Raw genomic sequence first — 19,972 nt, forward strand, 5'->3', positions numbered from 1 at the left:
TTAAGGCCAAGCCCCCGCCTCTAGCGCATACTTTCTTTCAATCAATTCACAGGAACACACACAAACACACAGCGAGCTCTCTTGATGGCTATCATTAGATTGATGCCATCTGACACTTAGTTAGTGCTGGAATGTGATGGGAGGGAGGAGAGGAGAGAGGGGAGGGTAAAAGGGGTGAGGCACACAGCTGCCCACTCTAAGGAACTCCAGAACAGCATTCTGCACTTCTGTACACGTTTCCAAAGCAGCACAGTCCACTCGGCCTCCCTGAACCACTCTCTCCCCGGCAGGCCTCCGTGATCCCTGGTTGCCCGGTGCCTTTCCTTCTAAGACAGCTCCTAACCGTGCATTTTCATCCGCGATGCACAATGGGTTAAGTGGGGGGAACAGACCAGAGGAACAGGTTGTTGTTGTTAAAGTGAACATTCCTCACACCATCCCTGTATTCTGGGCCCGGAAGGGTCCATTTGTCTTTCTGTAGAGAGGGGAGTCCTACCCCCTCCCAAGACCGACACCTTGCAATCTGATTGAATGTTGAGTAGCCCTTGGCTAACAACTTTCAAACCCCCTCTTTCCCTCCTTGTCTGGGACTGACCCTCCCCTTTTATGTAACCTCTCAGTAACCGTAATGAGCCAGACTGTAATTAGCTAACCCGGCCCGTTTGAAGCTTAATGGGCGTGCTTGAGTGCTACTAGCACTTCTGCCCTGATAACAACGGAGACATAACTGCACGCCACCTGAATCCCATTTCAATAGAATCTGATGGAATCACCCATAATGGCAGCCATACTTGTCTGCCCTGAAACTTTTCCAACGCAGACCACATTACTACTGGTTGAACAATTCTCTGCAGCCCAAATTGATTTAGGGACCAAAAAAAGTCCTGGGTATTTCTTTAGATCCACTTTATTTCAAATAAGCTGCGGTGGAAATATTACACAGTGCAGATATAAGATGTGATTCAGAGCTCCCTGCGTTTTATCAGCAGCATCTTTAAGAGTTTTTGTTTCGATACAAAACAAGACTTGAAAAGAGATTTTGTCTTTCCACCAGCAAACTGCATGGGTCATCGGGGTGTTTCATTTACAAATAACAGTTTGAACATGTTTGTGCTGGTAAAACTACTGTAACAAAACAGTTTGTACATGTTCGTGCTGGTCAACCTACTGTAACATAACAGTTTGTACATGTTGGTGCTGGTCAACCTACTGTAACATAACAGTTTGTACATGTTGGTGCTGGTCAACCTACCGTAACATAAGTTTATTCATCTTGGTGCTGGTCAACCTACTGTAACATAACAGTTTGTACATGTTGGTGCTGGTCAACCTACCGTAACATAACAGTTTATTCATCTTGGTGCTGGTCAACCTACTGTAACATAAGTTTTTTTAATGTTGGTGTTGTTCAACCTACTGTAACATAACAGTTTGTACATGTTGGTGCTGGTCAACCTACTGTAACATAAGAGTTTTTAAATGTTGGTGCTGGTCAACCTACTGTAACGTAAGAGTTTTTAAATGTTGGTGGTGGGCAACCTACTGTAACGTAACAGTTTGTATTGCAAATGTTGTTGCTGGTCAAACTACTGTAACATGACAGTATTTCAATGTGTGGTTCTGGGTTGTTGGGTCTGAGTTGGGTTACGCCGTCAGAAGGCCCTGGGCACTCTGTATGTGTTAAAGGGTCGGCATGCGTGTTTGTGTATGTGTTTGTTGGTGGGTCCTACATGTGGACATGCATTCACAGCCCCAGTAGGCCCATCTGCCCCTGTTATGCTAACCCCCCTCCCACACATGTCACCACAACAACACAACCCCCAACCAACCCCCCCACACACACAAACACCAGCCTACTGGATGGCCATGAATGGACACATTCTCTCTCTCTCTGTATCTTTCACTCTCTTTATCTCAATCTCTGTTTATCTCTCTCTCTTTGTGTGTGTGTGTGTCATTTTCTCACAGTCGATCCCTGTCCACCTATCTGTATCACTGACACATTCTCACGTTTCTTTTTTCCAATTCTAACTCCTCACCTTGAGCTGCTAAGAGTTTGTCCACCAGAGGCCTTCACTTTAACGACACACACACGCAGAGGCTCTGTTGAGGCCACTGTGCTCGTTCAAGCGGGCCCGCATGAACGAGTACACACAGACGTATAGGATGTCTGATGATACAGACACAAACAGCTGTACTTGTCATCAGGGCATTGTGTTTAATGGTGGTACTTGAACCTAGCTTTACAATTCAGAGGAATTCTATAAGACTATAAGATTCTTTCGATTTCAAACCCTTCCCATTCTTTCCATTAGTTTCCATTAATTTAAGAGCCCACCAACCACCTCATCGGATCGTCAGAAGTACAACCCAACCTCAAATGCAAAGTGGTGGTGGAGTAATTGTTGTGTTGTGTGGAGTGGGCTCCCATTGACCGCAGGCCGACGGCCGAATAATGGGTCTGCTCCAGTACAGACGACAGAGCACACATTGTAAGACAGTGTGGCGGCCCAGCGATAAGGCCCCAACAGTTGATATGGGGGCAGTGTTACTGCATGATTAAAAGCAAAGCATTAACTCGGAGCGCTAATCTCCAGAAAACATCAGTGTTGTGTATATAAGGTGGGGGCGGCTGTTGTATTCAACACTTCCGCATGGTGTCCATTCCCGCCATTACACCAAGTTTTGTCTAGAAGTACATGTCTGCCATTTTGATAAAGGGCGCAAAAACGGATAAAGAAACCAATGGTGATAATACGTTTGTTTAGTGTAAAATGTGCTTTATAATCTTAAATCCACAAAACAAACCCTATAATATTGAGTCAGTACTTTGAATACGATGAAACCTCCACACTAGCGGATTATTTTCCTCTCCCCAGAATGGATAAATAATGTTATGAAAGGGGTATTAGTGATCCGGGCTCTGACCAAAACCCTACAAATACACCCAATTACAAAAGGCTCCTTTAAGTGACCACTTCTCTCTATCTATCACTCTCTGTCTGATATTCTATAAAACACATGCATGTACACCCCTCTTCTTCATTCGCCTTACAAATAGTAATTATTTATGTCCTGACATATTGTGTCAGTATAGAGGAGATGGCCAGTGCGTGTGTCCTAGTGTGTATTTCTCGGTGGCGGCTCTTTTAGTCTGATGCATTTCAAAACGACGAGGGTGTGTGTTTTAGTGTGTGATGGGGGTTGTGCGTGTGTGTTTTCCAAGGAACTAAAAGGGTGAGCGGGGGGCTCACTGGTATCATCTCTTACCGCTTCTTTTTACCGGGTCATATTATTACATTTTCATGGTTGTAGAACCGCCGTCGCCCTCTTTACAAAATCTACGGTTTTAACTGCCTCTGTAAGGCCCCCGTCCCCGAATAATTCAGTCTACTCTGATTGGTCAGCTGACCGACTCTGTTGTGATTGGTCAAGTGCTTAGCACATGTCAGCAATCTCACTCGAGTCGTGAGCAGCTGTAAACATTGCTGGTTTCAATGGCTTCAGTTCAGCCGTACCTTTTCGAGCCAAAGTCTGACAGGGAATCATAAATTAAGGAAAAACATTTGGTTAGATTCCAAAATGTCTCAGTTCGCTGAGGCCTACTGCTCACTAACCAAAACATTTGAATACAATAATGCGAGCTAATATGGGGTGCAAAACTACCTGCAAGGCGGGACTTCTGCACTTCACATATAGATAAAATGTATGTCCCTGTGTTAGTTTGAGGATGGCTTGGCAGCCTGTAGCCCTGCAAGCAACCATCCTCAATCTAAATCTCTGTCTCTGTCTCCGTTCCCACTATGCCTGATAATGGTTTTCCGTCCACACACGCATTCCAACTCTGGGTTTTGCCGGCCACTATTGTCTGGACCAGGTGAAATAAATTATATGTGAAGGTCTTCAGAAATATAGGGCATGTTTCTCCCATTCGGCACAACAACAGAATTTTCAGATTCTTTTTCAGAGCTTTTCCTGAAGCTCTCTTTCTCAGGTGGAAACGCCAGCTTGGTGTGCAGGGAGAGCCGAACAATAAACCTGTCTGTCTGTGCCTTTGTGTTTCTCATTGCACAGCGGGAGTCCATAACATCAGAGAGGGAGAGTACATTATATTCCCGACTGCTCGTCCTTATTGTCTTGTTCTCCTCCTCCCAGCGGGGTGTGTTTGGGGCCCTCAACTCAAACCCAGCCATGAGCATCATCGGGGCCGAGGACGAGGACTTTGAGAATGACCTGAACGAAGTGAGTGTATCTTCATAGTTATCAAAGGCCATTGAAGCAGAGTCTTGGTTAACTGGGACCTGTATTTCTTCTGTCCCATTTCCTGCTTGGTCTTTCCGTCTCCTCCCTCTCTGTCTCGCTCTCCTTGTCCCTTAATGCCCGTCTGTGTGTTTCTCTCCTCCTCTCTTTCTCCCCATCTGTGTGTCTGTCTCCTTGTCTCATTCTGTCTGTGTGTGAGTGTCTCTCATCTTCTCCCTCTCTTTCTGTCTCTCTTCGTGCCCCTCCCTGCCTCTGTATATCCCTCCCAACGTTCTGTCTGTATCTCTTCTTCCATACCACCATCTCTCTGTGTCTGTCGTTCTCCAGGTGCCGGACAGCCAGTGCCCTCATTTCAACTGCATAGAAAAGCTGAAGGGTCGGCCCACGCACCTGCTGGTCTTCCTGCATCACGTCATCCTGCAGTTTGACTGTGCAGCCCTGGTGAGAGACACTGGGTGAACCCCCTACTGTGAAATGTGTTGAATTACTACAACTCTGTGCTACTACAACTGTGTATTACCACTAGTACTGTGTTGTATTACTACAACTCTGTGCTACTACAACTGTGTATTACCACTAATACTGTGTTGTATTACTACAACTCTGTGCTACTACAACTGTGTTTTCCAAATACTACTGTGTAATACACATTAGTAATAGAGTGTATTGTTTCCTCCCTATTGTGTTTTGTTGAGTGTAAATGTGTGGCCATGACAATGTGTTCTTCAACACACACGGCAACCCAAAACGGAAGGAATGATAATGCAGCAATGGTGTGTGTGAGAGTACACACACACACACACACACACACACACACACACACACACACACACACACACACACACACACACACACACACACACACACACACACACACACACACACACACACACACACACACACGGAAATAAGAAACGCACATCGTGTGGTCATGATGTTGAATGTCAAAATGAAAGTCACCAAAGAGATGGGCGTTTTCTAAACGGCATCCTGTGCATGACTGCGTGTGCGGCTCCACCGCTCCTCGTGGCCCGGCCCTGTGCACACACAGTGTGCACAGGGCCATCTATTTGAACCATCTATTTCAATGGTTCAACTATGTGAGTACCTCGCCTAAGACACTCCTGCAATCGTCCCCTGCACTTCATTAAAGTCCTCAATGAAGACCGCGCTGCTGGTTCCTAGCGTGTGATCATAGATTGAGTTTGGTTTATTTTTCCCCCAAGAGCTGCTCTCTTGCCCCAGAACATGTAAATGCACGTGTTTTTTTTTTTTTGTGGGTCTCGAAATAACAGTTAAGCATGCCTTGAGTGTGTGAGTACGCACGTGTACTTGTTTGTGATTGACGTTAGCATTCTTCCTCCTCTCTGCATCGCATGCAGCAGACACTGACAAACCTCAGGTAAAGACCCCCACCCCACACTCCTTCCTCCCCCTCCCCTCCTCCCAGTTCCTCCTCCTCCTCCTCTCTTGATGACATTAGCGTATAGGCCTGCAGTAGTGTCTATCATACATCCTCATGTCCCCGTACACTTTGTCCATTAGTCTATTGATTGCTTATGGGTTTTTATTAAAGTCCACCATGCGCTGGTTGTTGAATCAGCGCCCGTTCTGCAGTGGCTGCTATAGCTGTGAATCTGTGCGTGTCTTAAGCGTTGCAATGTAAAACTCACAAACGCATCTCTTTAAGCAGTGGCATTGAAATAGTGTACATGTTGACCATCATATTTCAAGTTCAATGTGATTTTAATGTGATTTCCTCTGGTTTTATTCCTTCTTTCTGTTTGTCATGTTTCTTTCCCTTTTTTCTTTCTTTCTCATTCTTTTCATGTTCTTTCCTCTGCCTTTTCTTCCTCTCTACCTTCTATTCCTCTCTCTCTTCCTTCCTTCTTTCCTTCCTTCCTTCTTTCCTTCCTTCTTTCCTTCCTTCCTTCTTTCCTTCCTTCCTTCCTTCCTTCCTTCCTTCCTTCCTTCCTTCCTTCCTTCCTTCCTTCCTTCCTTCCTTCCTTCCTTCCTTCTTACCTCCCTTCCTTCCTTCTGACCTCCCTCCCTTCCTTCTTACCTCCCTCCCTTCCTTCTTACCTCCCTCCCTTCCTTCTTACCTCCCTCCCTTCCTTCCTTCCTTCCTTCCTTCCTTCCTTCCTTCCTTCCTTCCTTCCTTCCTTCCTTCTTACCTCCCTTCCTTCCTTCTGACCTCCCTCCCTTCCTTCTTACCTCCCTCCCTTCCTTCTGACCTCCCTCCCTTCCTTCTTACCTCCCTCCCTTCCTTCTTACCTCCCTTCCTTCCTTCCTTCCTTCCTTCCTTCCTTCCTTCCTTCCTTCCTTCCTTCCTTCCTTCCTTCCTTCCTTCCTTCCTTCCTTCCTTCCTCTCAGCTGTGCTACCTTCACGCAGACCTCTTCAAGAACCTCAGTGCCAAGGAGACCAAGAAGCAGTTTGTGGAGTTCCACAACAACTTCCTGGACAAGGGGGCCGTAAGTAGTGAACTGTTTGAAGAATCCCATCAACGCTTATCGTGGTTGTTATTATGATTTCAGTTTGCTGGTTTTAACTGATTATAGTGGCGGCTTGGAGGAGGAAATCTCCCCATGGATCGATGAATGACATGATTCTCTTTTTGCTTTGATTTATTTCTCAACTTAAGTGCGTAAAAGAAGTTTGTTTCTCCAGAAGCTTCTTCTACCTCACAATTGTATTCATCGGCTGTTTTTTGCGATATAAAAATCAATTGAAAAAACGCCCCCATGGAAGCCTCTGCAATTTATAGATATTGCATTCTTTCACACCGCAGAATCAAAATGAATTCAATAAATCGCTCTGCTTTAGTTTGGAAGTTTGAATGCATGGTTTTGTGTGTGTGTGTGTGGGGGGGGGGGGGGGGGGGGGGGGGGGGGTGTCCCTGACCCTGTCCCTGTCCCTGTCTGTGTGTATCTAGGTGTTCTCTTGTTTGCCTTCTTTGTTTGATTTATTTTATAAGCTGTGTGCAGTCTGTCTGTCCGTCTGTATGCATTACACGTCTCATCCACAGAAATCAGGGTCTCTCTCTACACACCTGTCTGCCTGTCACTCTGTCATGTTTCTGTGTGTTTGTCATGTGTTTACTGTACTAATCTCTTCTGAGTTGACTTCTATGTTTGTGCCTGACCCCATGGCTTCCTGTTGAGATCGTGGGAATGCCCTTAAAGAAGAGCTGTCCACTCTCTGTATCTCTGGAGGTTCTGTTTTACTTTGTCTTCTGGTTCCATTTGATCCAGAACTATTAACCTCCCCTTTGTTTTAATCAAAGTATCCTCTTACATCCCTGAATTAGTCCCGCAATTATACAAACTTAAAATGGATTTGGTGTTTTTCATTGTTTTTCTTAAATTATTCCTTCTTCTTTAGTGTTCAAGTGACCCCTTGTGGCAATATATAGTAGCTACATGCTGTGTTAATCACAAGCTGCATTTCCTCTCTGTTCTACATTGTAGAATACTGTAGAACTGTATTCTATTTTTAATAGGTGACATCTTGTTTCACAGATTCTCAAAGTGGTAGTTCCAGCTGCTGTTTCTAATGAATTGGGTAAGTAATCAGGCAATATACATTTAAAAGTTGAACATTTTAGTGGGATAAAAAATGGCAATTTTGATGTAAAACAATTCTGTGTGGTGAAATTCGGTATTCCTATAAGAATCAACTATGAACAAAGCCGGTCAGATCGTTTGGGTCTTAAATAGTATTATTTTGATGATTTATGGCTACTGCCATCTTTTTATTCTGTTCTTCATCTTTTTGTATTTCATATCAGCTGCAAGCCAAGTCTTGCAGAGTTAAACATACATTTAATTAAATATATGCTACCCTATTTTCAGATCTAATCAGATCCCATACATCATAAATGAGGTGTACGAGACCTTAATACCAAAATGCTTAGTCGGGCAAAAAGAAATTCCTATCTGCACAACAGAGGAGAAAATAACCCAGCCATCTCCACCCCTCTACGCCCCCCCCCCCCCCTCCCAGACCGAACCCGTCCAGAGCTGCTCACTGAGGACCTCCAGCGGCGATATGTCCAGGAGGTGCAGAGCCAGCAGGAAGCAGAGGTGGCCAAACAGCTGGAAGACTTCCGGTAGGCACAGCACAGCAGAAGCTCTTAATTATTCAGTAGTAAACACTAAAATTACCTTTCTAAGTTTATTTATGTTCTCTACCTGGCTGGGATGTAGCTGGAGATGTACTGTAATGTGGAGGGGAAACTGCCTTTGATGTTTTTCTTATTTGTTCTATTTACATAATGACTAGGATTAGGCTTTGAGACAGGCCAGCTTTGAGTAAAAGTGTAGTGCCTGTATCAAATGCATGGAGCATTACTTGCATCATTACAAAAAATTTAAATTCCTATTAAGCACAACATAAACGGATAACTTCAACAGACATAATATTATACACTAACTGGTGGATTTTCAATAGATTCTCATCTGCCAGTTGATTCCTGTACAGATGAGATGTAATGCTAATACTATTATCAGTATCTAGAGTTATTTCAATGACATGCAAAAGACATCGCTAAGCAGGAAGGTAAAAACAAGCTGCCCGACACAACAAATAGGAAAGAGTGGAACTACCCCCAATCAATTAGAGGAAGAAATTGACATTGTAAAGGTAAAATATTTAGCAGCATATTTAAGTCCGTTACCCGAGTACGTTGGTACGGCAAACCGTTATCGACACGCCTGACATAAGCAGGAGAAGCCTGATTAGCAAGTGTGGCCCTCAAGGGGAACTCCAACCTCTCCCAGAGCCCCAAACCCATTTTACATTCACTCGCTCCGGCTAATCGAAGATCATAGCACCGGGGGAAACATGAAACGTGCACGCGCCTTTTGCACACTAACACCCCTACAGGCATTTGGTTTCTCCACACGCCTCACATCCTGTGTTGCTGTTGCTCTGCTCCCTCCTTCTCTCTGCTCTTCCTCCTCCCTCCCCTTCCTCCTCCCTCCTCACTCCTCATCCTCCTCCCTCCATACCTCTTACTCCTCCTCCCTCCCCTTCCTCCTCCCTCCTCACTCCTCATCCTCCTCCCTCCACACCTCTTACTCCTCCTCCCTCCCCTTCCTCCTCCCTCCTCACTCCTCATCCTCCTCCCTCCACACCTCTTACTCCTCCTCCCTCCCCTTCCTCCTCCCTCCTCACTCCTCATCCTCCTCCCTCCACACCTCTTACTCCTCCTCCCTCCCCTTCCTCCTCCCTCCTCACTCCTCATCCTCCTCCCTCCACACCTCTTACTCCTCCTCCCTCCCCTTCCTCCTCCCTCCTCACTCCTCATCCTCCTCCCTCCACACCTCTTACTCCTCCTCCCTCCCCTTCCTCCTCCCTCCTCCCTCCCCTTCCTCCTCCCTCCACACCTCTTACTCCTCCTCCCTCCCCTTCCTCCTCCCTCCTCACTCCTCATCCTCCTCCCTCCACACCTCTTACTCCTCCTCCCTCCCCTTCCTCCTCCCTCCTCACTCCTCATCCTATCCCTCCTCCACCATCTGCAGGTGCAAGAGGATGATGGGAATGACGGCCAACGAGACTGAGTTGGTGGATGTGGAGAACCACTATCCCACCGACCGCATCCCCATGGAGATGAAGGAGAAGTCCGTGGCCGAGGTCATGCTGGACAAGATGGCAGAGAACCAGTAAGTTTGCCCCAGTTATCCCTACCACCCCACCGCAGCTTCACCTCCAGGACAAGGTGTCCTTGGAGGGTAACGTAACTCAACTCTGTGGCCATCCATAAAATACCGTTTGGCACTTTGGGTAATCATGGTCATGCTTGCGCTTTCCCAGCCTGTGCCATTGTTGTTGTGTGGCGAGTGTGAAACCTTTGGAGAGAGATACGAACAAAAAAGAACATTGAGAAATAATTAAGAAAGCTCATCCCTATAATGCCAATCACTACTCCGGTAATCACAACTGTAAAGAGGTCTTCAGGTTTCATATTTAATCTCAATATTGATTTTCAAAGAAATCAGCTTTTTGTACCAAACGGACACAAATATTTGGGACATTGGCCCGTGACTGATAGTTTGAACACCCCTGTTCTCATGGAGATAAATGTGCAAACAGCTTGGACAACCAGAAATAGCTTGGGCCCGGCCACTGAAGAAGGTCATTGGCTGAGGGATGATGCTGATGCTGACGCTGATGAGGAGAAGAGAGGGAAGAGGAAGGAAAAACGATGGAGTCAGCACTGCCACGCTGGCAGGACGGACTGGCACCGTGCCAACCCAACAGAGGGGAGGGGGGGAGGGGGGGAGGGGGAGGGGGAGGGGGCGGGGGGTGAAGAGAGGTCCTCCTGTGTGTTATCAATGCTGGCCAGACACCGCCAGTGAATGCTGGATAATACATGAAAGGGAGGGAGAAGTTAATCTATCTGTTGAACCCCAGCGGCAAGAATACATTCCTGCTATCTCCTGCATCAAATACAAGGCACAAACACAAGCAGGATACAGGAAAAGGGGAGCAGAGCCTTCATCTGGTCAGTGGAGAAGGGCCAGGGTGTGAAGAAAATATGAATAAAAGAAGAACCCGGTTCGGAGCGCGGATACGCTCAGGCAGTCATCTGAGAGGGCTTATCAAAGCCCTCTCTAAAAACAGCTTCACACTCGTTCCATTACCCACTCTCTATCCCCCTCTCTCTCTCTGTTAGATTCCACTGTCTCCCTGAACACACAAGATCTGTTCAGTTTAATTCCACCAGTGCACTCAGACAACCGGCTCTCTGTTTCTCCTTCAGTTCCTTCACTCTCCCACACTCTCTCACCCCTCCCTTCTACCCACAACTCCCCCGCCCCCCCTCCATAAACACTCGCCCACAACATAGTGACCTCAGCTGGCAGCTTGCTCATTGGCCTCTCCCGACAGACAAGAGTCTCTGATTGGATGATTTAGGGGAATCCCAGGGAAACCCCTCCCACCCTTTCATTTTCCTAGAAAAACACGAGGATCCTTTTTTCCTCTGTCTTGCCTGTGAGTTGCATCAGACAAAAAAAACAGTTAAATTATCGTTTCCGCTGTGCTGGAGCTCTGTGTCTCTGGATGTGCCTTTGCAGACTACTCCGAATGACTGCTTTTGTCACAAATCTTGGTTTGATTTGATTTGACTCTAGAAAGCCTTTTGTAGGGCTGTGAATAATTATAGATTTCAATTTTGTGCATTTTTGTTTTTAAATTGCAGTTGCATTACTTTTGTAGTTTTGGTGCAGCTTTTAATGCATGTCAAAGCCCTTTTGATTTGAATCTCGTCTAGGATTTTTATTCTCTCTTTCTGTGCAAACATTAGAATATGTTCAATAGCCTCAGCTCTGAACACATAAATACTACAGTACATTTTGAGTTGGATCAGCAAAAGCTTAGTGGATTCAGATTCCATAGACCGAAAACACAATTCAGACTCTGTCGTGCAAGGGAAAGGAAACATGCCACTTGCCTGGGGAAAAAGGTGAGTGGCTTCTCAAGATGCCTACAAGAGACCTTTCATGACTCCTGCCCTCTGAAACCGTGCTTCTCTTCATTCTTTCAGAGCAAACATTGTTGCGGATGAGGACAGATGGTGAGTGTTTGATCACTGTTTGATCATTGGCATGTATATTTGTATAATATATTCCTTTTGCATGAAGCGTTGCCTGCGTGATGATTTATTTTCTCCAATAATGCTTGCCTGATGACAATCGGTGCACCACTCGATGTTAAACCTGCACTATGACACCTGCTCATCAAGTTTTCTCAAAACTTGAACATGCTTATACAAATATGCTTGTTGATTTGTTTGCTTTTTCTCTCTAAACCAATTATGGTCTTTGGAGGAAAAAGCGAGGAAATTGACGCAAAAGTAGTGAAGATATATTGTTCGGAGGAGGAGATCCTTTCGTTACGCACCACATTATCTTACCCAACACCTTTCTCTCTGTCTCTCATCACCACAGCTTTCCTTTTCTTTGCCTACTCAATACTCTGTCCTCGCCTCCTCTCCTTTCTGTTAGACCCTCCCATCGTCTCACTGTGTGTCCATCCTCTCCTCTGTCTGTGGCTCCTCTCCTCCCCTCCTCTCCTCAGTCTGTCGGATCGTCCTCTCCTCTCCTCTCCACTCTCTCTCGGTCTCTCCCCTCCTCTTTGTCTCTATCTGTTAGTCCCTTCCCTCCTCTCCTCCTCTCCTTTTGTCTTTAAAACCTTCCTCTCCTCCTCTCCTATCTCTGTTGGTCCCGCTCCCCTCCCCTCTTCCTCCTCTCCTCTATCTGTATATATATAAAACCCTTATATCCCCCTCTTCGACTGTTTTACTACACCTTCTTGTCCTCTAGTACTCTTCTATCATCCTAAACAACTAACATCTGTATTTTTCCAAATTTCTGTTGATTCGTTTAGAACCGTGCCCCTTATGTTTTGTGTTTACTTTCCCGAATTCTCTCTTTTCTGTTAAATGCTTTTTAATAACTCCTGCATTGGTATAAGGAAATTCACATATCCAAAACCATAAAAACTGAAGGATGTTTCGGTCTTGTTCCTCAAGAGAAATATGCGGCAACTATTTAATTAGATATTATGTTGGTGGAAATGAACATTGTATTTTTCTTCCTCCTCCCTTTTTATCCCTTCTCTCCCTCCCTCCATTGCTCTCCTCTGTAGCCAAGCCATCTTTGCGGCGGTGGCCGTGTACCTGAAGCACCTCGGGGTGAAGAGCAGGGCTGTGGACAGCAAGAAGTCCAGGGGGGGCTTCTTCAGGAGGCCCCTGGGCAAGGTCAGCGCATTCCTACATTGATCCGAGAAGATCCTAGAACTTCTACATATTTGATCAAAATGTCCTATAGGATCCTTCGGTTTACAGTCGTTACTCGTCTCTCTGGTTATGGATCTCAGACCAACATCCCACAAGGGGTATTTTCTTTGAGAAGTTTGTGTATGTAGAGTATGGGGTCTTCTACTTTAAAAAGCTTGTGTATAGAGACTGAACTCTTCTTCTGCTTCTCCCTTCCCCAGAACAAGAAGGACGAGTCCACCAAAACGAAGCCCAGAGGGGGTTTTCCTAGCATTCCCAGCTGGATCGCTGGTTCCAGTACGTCATTATTCATAAGGGTTGTCCTCAAAGACTCCCATCCAAAAGCACACCCAGAAGCTTCCTGCTTCTTCCTTTTTTCTTCAGATAGAAGCTTTAGCCAAACGCAAATCTTTTGTGTTGTATTTTATAACTATCATGCAGTACGATGAAACAAAGCTCAGCTCAACAAAGTCAATAGATAGACCTATAAGGGTGGTCATTCATACGTGTCTGATTTGATATATACTTTAGACTGAGCTGGAGAGCAGAGGATCAGAATTTCCCCTTTTTGGCCATGCAAGCGTAGAGTTATTTTTATTTTATGGCATTTTTTCTCCGATTTCAAGCGTCTATGAAGTAATAATTCATATTGCGGTGACTGAAATAATGTAGTGTTGGTCATATGAGTTCTCCCCTCAAGTCAATGACAGTCGATTTAAAAATGATCCAATAGTTATGACCCTTACACTGTGTATAGGGGGTCGCGGGGTCGGCTTAGCTCAGGAGGTAGAGCAGTTGTCTTGCAACCGAAAGGTTGCAAGACATTGTGTTGATGGAGTGTTGATGTGTCCCGGAGCGAGACACTTAACCCTAACTGCTCCTGACGAGCTGGCTGTCGCCTTTCATGGTTGACTCTGCCGTCGGTGTGTCAATGTGTGTATTAATCGATGTAAGTCGCTTTGGATAAAAGCGTCTGCTAAATGCCCTAATTGTAATTGTATAGGGTTGCCATTGTTTGAATTACAGTGTGTGTGTGTATGAACTGACGGCAAACATGACAGAGCTGTCTGTATATGTATATCTATATATAGATATACATAAAAATGACATGTTCAGAGACCACATGAGAACTGTCTGTCCTCCGTTCTTTCCTCCTGCAGACGAGGTCAAACCTAGGCCGGAAACTGAAGGTACAAAACCGTCCCTAGATGTTACCCCCTTTGCACCTGATCTCTAGAACGGTTCCCCCGTACTAATCAGCCGCTGTGCATGTCTGCATGAACCAAATCAGAGGAGCACAGAATGGGGTGCTCGTGTGGTGGGGGATTCCTCTAGCTCCCTCGCCTTCCTCTGAGTTTTTTTGTGGTGGATTGTGTTTGATTCGTTGGGTGTTGTGGTGAAACTGACGATAGAGACACGCACATACAGCACTCCCGAAACATTTACTTTCCCAAAGATTTGGATGTTCCCGTGCCACCTTCACTAACCTGCCTGTTTTCATCCCAGCAACCCTGTTTGCATCAAACTCAGTTTCCTTCCAAACTCCCCCTACTTACCTCTTTCTCACCATCTTGTTTGTACCTGTGAATGAAGTCACTGAGGCCTCCATTGTGCCCCCTCTCTGTATTTCTCTCCCTTTCTGACTGTCTCTCTGTCTTTCCTTCTATCTTTCTGCCTTTCTTTCTTTCTCCATTTCATCCTTTCCTTCCTCCTTACCTCCCTCTCTCCTCCCTCATAGCGGATAAAGATAAGCCTGCAGCCCAGGAGCGTAAGAACAGCCAGTTTCTGCCCCCCAGGGGGGACCCCCTCCCCCTCCCCTTCCCCAGCAGGAAGTCATGCTCCGTTGGGGGGGGCTCCTCCTCCTCCCAGCCCGCCCTGGAGATCAGCGAGTGCTCAGGGCTCAGCTCCAGCACCGCCAGCAGCCCAGACGGCCACAGCGAAGGTGGGTCCCTCTCTCTCTCTCTCTCTCTCTCATCACCCACAGCCCTCCCCCGCCTGGGTGGGGGAGACTCGTCTACTGATGGACTTGAATTCTTTGATTTAGTGAAACAATTAAACTGCATTCACTTTGTGACCCAAAAGTGGAGACAATGTGGAAAAAGACATGCAACATTTCAGTTCCATGGTTTCAGATCCACACATTTCGTTGTTTGTGGTTATAGCTATGTATTTTAAGGAGGTATTCTGAAGATATGTCCTACAATGAGTCAATTATAATCTAACCTATGCAAAATACACAGATAGTTTGTGCATTCTTAGCATTTATTCTTAATAATATGAAAAGTAATTAATAAAGAAGCTATTAAAATAGCCCCTCTGGTCATAAGCCAGAGCAACAAGTATGACAAGAACACACTGACAGTAGACCTGTCTAATATCGACCATTATGAATCACTAGTGCAGTTGTATCCATTAATTATTGTATTTATCATTCTTCACTGTCTCTTTTTCAGGTCTACCCAGCAACCGCTTAGAACCCCCGCCTTCCAGTGACGGGGGCGATGTGTCCCCAATCAGTCTGGGGGGCCTCTCCACTGGGGAGCCCTTCTCCCCCTGTGAGACCACCACAGAGGAAAACATGGAGAAAGAAAGGTGAGGGAGAAATGACCAGAGAAGGAGACTTCTAGAGTGAGATTCTAGCTGTTGACTACATAAAAAACATTTTAAGGCGAATCAGAAGGGTATATGGGGAAAAAATAATTATAGATATACTGTGTAATCGAAATACAGTACTGCATTACTCAAGACGATACTACTGAATGGACCAGGATGCAACTGGTGGGTAATGCAATCAGTTTGAGCTTAGGTTGCTAACGCTAGGGTAAAGATGTGGGTTCAGTTCCAGGGGTAAAGCTAACACTAGGGCCAAAGATACGGTTTAGTCCAGTTATAAGGCTAACGCTAGCTATGGCAACGTGTGTGTGCCTGGTGCTAAATGCTGCGGGAGCGTGGTAAAACTCCTCCAGTGCGCTGTATTGCTATGTGCTAGCTGTTGTCTCGCCTCCTGCTACCAACCTAACAACGAAATGCCAGCGGTCCTGGAGTCGTTGGAGAGCCTCCCTCCTTGGAGACAGACCCTAGCCACGTGGGAGCACAGCCTTCCCCTCCATCTCTTCGGCTTCCCGGTCCCTAGTTCCTTCTCCCTCCCTCCCTTCCTCCCTCCCTCCCTCTCTTCAGCATGCCACATTTCCTCTTCTTCCTCCGGTGTTGTCCTCTTCATCGAAGCGTCTCAGTGTGTGCGTCCTGTTGTGCTTCCCATGTCTCTTACCATAGAGCTTTGTGCCATTTGTCTGTTGCCTGTTGGCGTCATCTGTCTGGTTGTGAAATGCTTTAAAGACCTGTAGACGGAAGTGCAGAATTCTATGAATGAACATTGGATAGTCTCCATTTAAATCTAAACCTCAGTATTATAATGTTTTTTGTCTGTGGTTTTATCGCCTGGTTTGCAGAAATACTGCATTTGATAGGTTTATATTCTTTAAGTTTCAACTGTTAAGTCAAGAGTTTTAGGAAGCATATAATGATATTGAATAGAAGTGAAAATGCCTGAGGCGAATCCGACAACAAATAAATGTTGTCCTTGCCTATCTTCTATTAGTGATTAGCAGGACTAATGAGACATACGTCTTTATTGTGGCTATCTGTTCAATGTGCTTTCGTGTGCGCAAAAGCAGCAGTGTGTTCAGCACCACCAGGGCCTGTCCCAGGTCCTTTTGTCTGGGCGACCGCCACAGTGGGTGTGTGGTCAGTCACGTGCCGCGCCAGGGGCTTTAAGCATTGTAGTCGGTTGGCTGCAGATCGCAATGTGCACTGGCATGTCGGACTCATGTTAGCTTGGTGTGTGAAGTCGGGATCCTTTCCTTTCGGTTGTGTAACTTTCTGATGTCCCGTGTTTTTGCAGACAGAAGACAAGGTGGGTCAGCGCACCTTGACGGTGGCATGGACGCACTTTGGTTCTTCTCGCACTGATCACTCACACACACACACGCACACACGCACACACACGCGCTGCATGGCTAAGTATTATTCACTTGGTGCTATTTTAAGGTTGCTATGAGATCATGAGTGGCTGTATTGTTGTGTCTGGAGAATTTACGTAGTCGTCAGTATTTGTAGTAGGTTTCGAGTAGGTATTTGAAAATATAGACGCTACAAAGTCGTGAACAAAATGTCTCCACTGATGTCTTCTTAATGTAGACTGTCAGGGAAAAGTTCAGTGATACATTTCATGTTTGTGTGGTATATATCTGTTGGATCCATATTTTCCAAACAATGTGCATGTCATAATCCATGCATACCAACTCATCTTTCATTCTGTCTTCCTCTTCCTGATGGATTTTCTTTCCCCATTATATTTTTACTTTCCTTAATTTTTCCACTATTTCTCTTCCCTCGGTTGTTGTTTGACATCCTGGTGCCTCTGACGCTTCCTCTCCTCGTCATCCTCCTGTCGTTCTGTTCCTTCCCTCCCCTGCCTCTCATCTCTTCTTTACCTTTCATCAATCCCGTTCTGTCGGCCCTCCTTGCCTCCATTTCCTCTTTCTTTATTTTCTACTCTCTCCTCCCCCCTCCCTCCCTCCCTCCCTCCCTCCCTCCCTCCTCGGCCGCCGTAGGAAAGTGGCACGCAGCGAGAGCGCCCGTGTGGACCGCCACTCCTCCCGGCGCCGCGGCTCCTCCCGGGGCAAACAGTCCCGTTCCCGTAGCGACGTGGACCTCCAGCCTCCCAACATGAGCGCCTCACCTCTCTCGCTCACACCCCAACACCCATCGGCCCATCACCTGTAAGGCCGACACGGGCAACAGCCTCTGAGACAGACAGACAGAGAGAGAGGGAGAGGGAGGCACTGGGGAACTCTCCTCCAGCCTGTTGAAATGTCAAATGCATTGATATCAGAAAGAGGAAATGACAACGTGAAATATGTCAGATCGCAAGGTGGACAAGGTTGACGATTCGCAACCTGACCATCAATTTGACATTTGCTGAACATATAATGTACCTTTTCCTTGTTTTTCAAGATACTGCAGTTTTCTCTAAGTTGAAAAAGTTGACAGCCTCACAATCGACTTGACATTTGTTCTGCATTGGATCATCATTGATCTTTCTCTTGCTCTTGCCAAACTGCAATTGTTAAGGCTTCAGTTTGGTGCAGTTTAAAGCTTTCATTTCAAACTCAATTAACGGACAGGCCGGGTAGGTTGATCATTTGATCATTTAACAACAAGTGTGTAGGACTGTTTCACTGTCTGTTTACGCCGACTGACTATTGACCAGCACAGAGACAAACCGTCCATCTTTCGCAATTGACCTGTGACCTGAAGCGGGAGAGTAGGCTGGCAGTCAGTAACGATCAAATCCCTTTGGAGTTTATATTAAGGTAGTCGACCTTTGGTTAACTAAGGAGCAGTCTGGGATTGATTCAGGTCATTATTGACATGTTGGCTAAGCGTCGACGGCCACACAATCGTTACGGGTGTCGACACCATAGTTTCAAACACTGGTTGAATGTTTTCCCTTGCGGTGCGCTAGTATGGACGGCCCCCCCCAGTTTCCGGACGGCACCACCCCCCCCAGCCCCTCCCCCCAGCCGGAGGAGATGGAGCCGCGTCTGGTGGAGCTGGAGCAGGACCCCGCTAACTGGCGGGAGCTGGCCGACCGCAACGCCCTGGCTAACCTCAGCAAGAAGGAGACCAAGAGGCAGGAGGTCATCAACGGTAGGGAGCGAGAGGACGTTCAAATAAAATGTACAAAGGCAAAGTACATCGCTGTCATTTATTAATTCCAAATGGGAAATGATAGCCTGACATCAGCAGACCAATCCGCTAATGCTTAATATCCTTGAACCTCTCAGTTCATTGTCAATTTCCTAGAGGCGTTATCAACATGCCGAGACCAAAATGCCTCAAGACGCAATAGGATATACCTAATACCAATCAGAGCATAGAAACGTTTGACACATCAGGGCCAACCATCTTGGTTTTTAATGTAAATACCTGTCTTCTTCCCCTTAACCGCTCTCTATTTCTCCTCTCCCACCCCTTCCCTCTCCCTTGTACCTCCTTTTCTCTTTTGTTATTCTCTCTGTCTCTCCGTGTATTTGTGTGTGTACATGTATAAATACATATAATATACACATACACACACACACACTCAGAGTTGTATACGACTGAGCATGCACACTACCGCATGCTGACGGTGCTCCAGACGGTCTTCTCCAAGCCCCTGGAGAGGGAGGAGATCCTCACCGGCCCAGAGCTGGCCACCATCTTCCCCAGCCTGGAGGAGATCTTGGAGGTGCACTGTGAGTACTCCACCGCCCCCCCCCCCCCCTGTGTTCATTAGTCACTTTGGATAGAGATATCTGCTAAATGACTATATAGTTAGTACATACAATAGCAGTTGTGACAAAGGAATAACATTGAGGATGTTTCAGTTAAAGATTGTGATATTGAGTCCTTCGTGTGTGTGTGTGTGTGTGTGTGTGTGTGTGTGTGTGTGTGTGTGTGTGTGTGTGTGTGTGTGTGTGTGTGTGTGTGTGTGTGTGTGTGTGTGTGTGTGTGTGTGTGTGTAAACACAGACACCTTCCATGAGAACCTGAAGGCGCTGCGCGAGGAGGACGAGTTCATCGTGAAGAACATCGGCGCCACGCTGCTCAACAGAGTGAGTCTCCTCGTGTCTTCTGTTCCTCTCTTCATGTTCCTTCAGCTCCTGCAGCCTCACACAAGCCCCGTTTCCCTGTACCATCCACATATACTGGGGCAGGACCTCAGGGTAGCATTTGGAACAGTGTAGTGTAGTGGCTATGGTCTAGTAGGTTTTAAGTCTATGTATCTATATTTATTTATGATCATTTATTTATTGCTACCAGTCTATAACGGCCCAAATAGTCAAGTGTTTTTGGGACACTCAAAGGCTGCTTTAACTGTCTTTC

At 46.2% G+C, this 19,972-nt stretch overlaps 2 protein-coding genes across 7 annotated transcripts in view; one reads left to right on the plus strand and one right to left on the minus strand.

Annotated features, from left to right (window-relative positions):
* LOC130391291 (trypsin-2-like) overlaps positions 1 to 19,972 on the minus strand; it is a 229,205-nt gene that overhangs the window by 73,865 nt on the left and 135,368 nt on the right. The gene's annotated exons all lie outside the window — the stretch shown is intronic.
* arhgef1b (Rho guanine nucleotide exchange factor (GEF) 1b) overlaps positions 1 to 19,972 on the plus strand; it is a 38,350-nt gene that overhangs the window by 8,968 nt on the left and 9,410 nt on the right. For 3 of the 6 annotated variants that reach the window (XM_056601337.1, XM_056601340.1, XM_056601339.1), the window contains 16 exons: positions 4,156 to 4,242; positions 4,588 to 4,701; positions 6,634 to 6,732; positions 7,780 to 7,822; positions 8,264 to 8,369; positions 9,784 to 9,924; positions 11,811 to 11,840; positions 12,914 to 13,025; positions 13,265 to 13,340; positions 14,204 to 14,233; positions 14,782 to 14,985; positions 15,497 to 15,635; positions 17,657 to 17,824; positions 18,571 to 18,755; positions 19,196 to 19,342; positions 19,619 to 19,701. In XM_056601337.1, coding sequence (XP_056457312.1) covers positions 4,156 to 4,242; positions 4,588 to 4,701; positions 6,634 to 6,732; positions 7,780 to 7,822; positions 8,264 to 8,369; positions 9,784 to 9,924; positions 11,811 to 11,840; positions 12,914 to 13,025; positions 13,265 to 13,340; positions 14,204 to 14,233; positions 14,782 to 14,985; positions 15,497 to 15,635; positions 17,657 to 17,824; positions 18,571 to 18,755; positions 19,196 to 19,342; positions 19,619 to 19,701 — 1,764 coding nt within the window. Of the gene's footprint in view, positions 1 to 4,155; positions 4,243 to 4,587; positions 4,702 to 6,633; positions 6,733 to 7,779; positions 7,823 to 8,263; positions 8,370 to 9,783; positions 9,925 to 10,619; positions 11,730 to 11,810; positions 11,841 to 12,913; positions 13,026 to 13,264; positions 13,341 to 14,203; positions 14,234 to 14,781; positions 14,986 to 15,496; positions 15,636 to 17,656; positions 17,825 to 18,570; positions 18,756 to 19,195; positions 19,343 to 19,618; positions 19,702 to 19,972 lie in introns of those variants that run through there. The other 3 variants (XM_056601338.1, XM_056601341.1, XM_056601343.1) reach the window with 3 other exon arrangements.

The sequence above is a fragment of the Gadus chalcogrammus genome, chromosome 11 (assembly GCF_026213295.1).
Source record: "Gadus chalcogrammus isolate NIFS_2021 chromosome 11, NIFS_Gcha_1.0, whole genome shotgun sequence".
NCBI lineage: Eukaryota > Metazoa > Chordata > Actinopteri > Gadiformes > Gadidae > Gadus > Gadus chalcogrammus.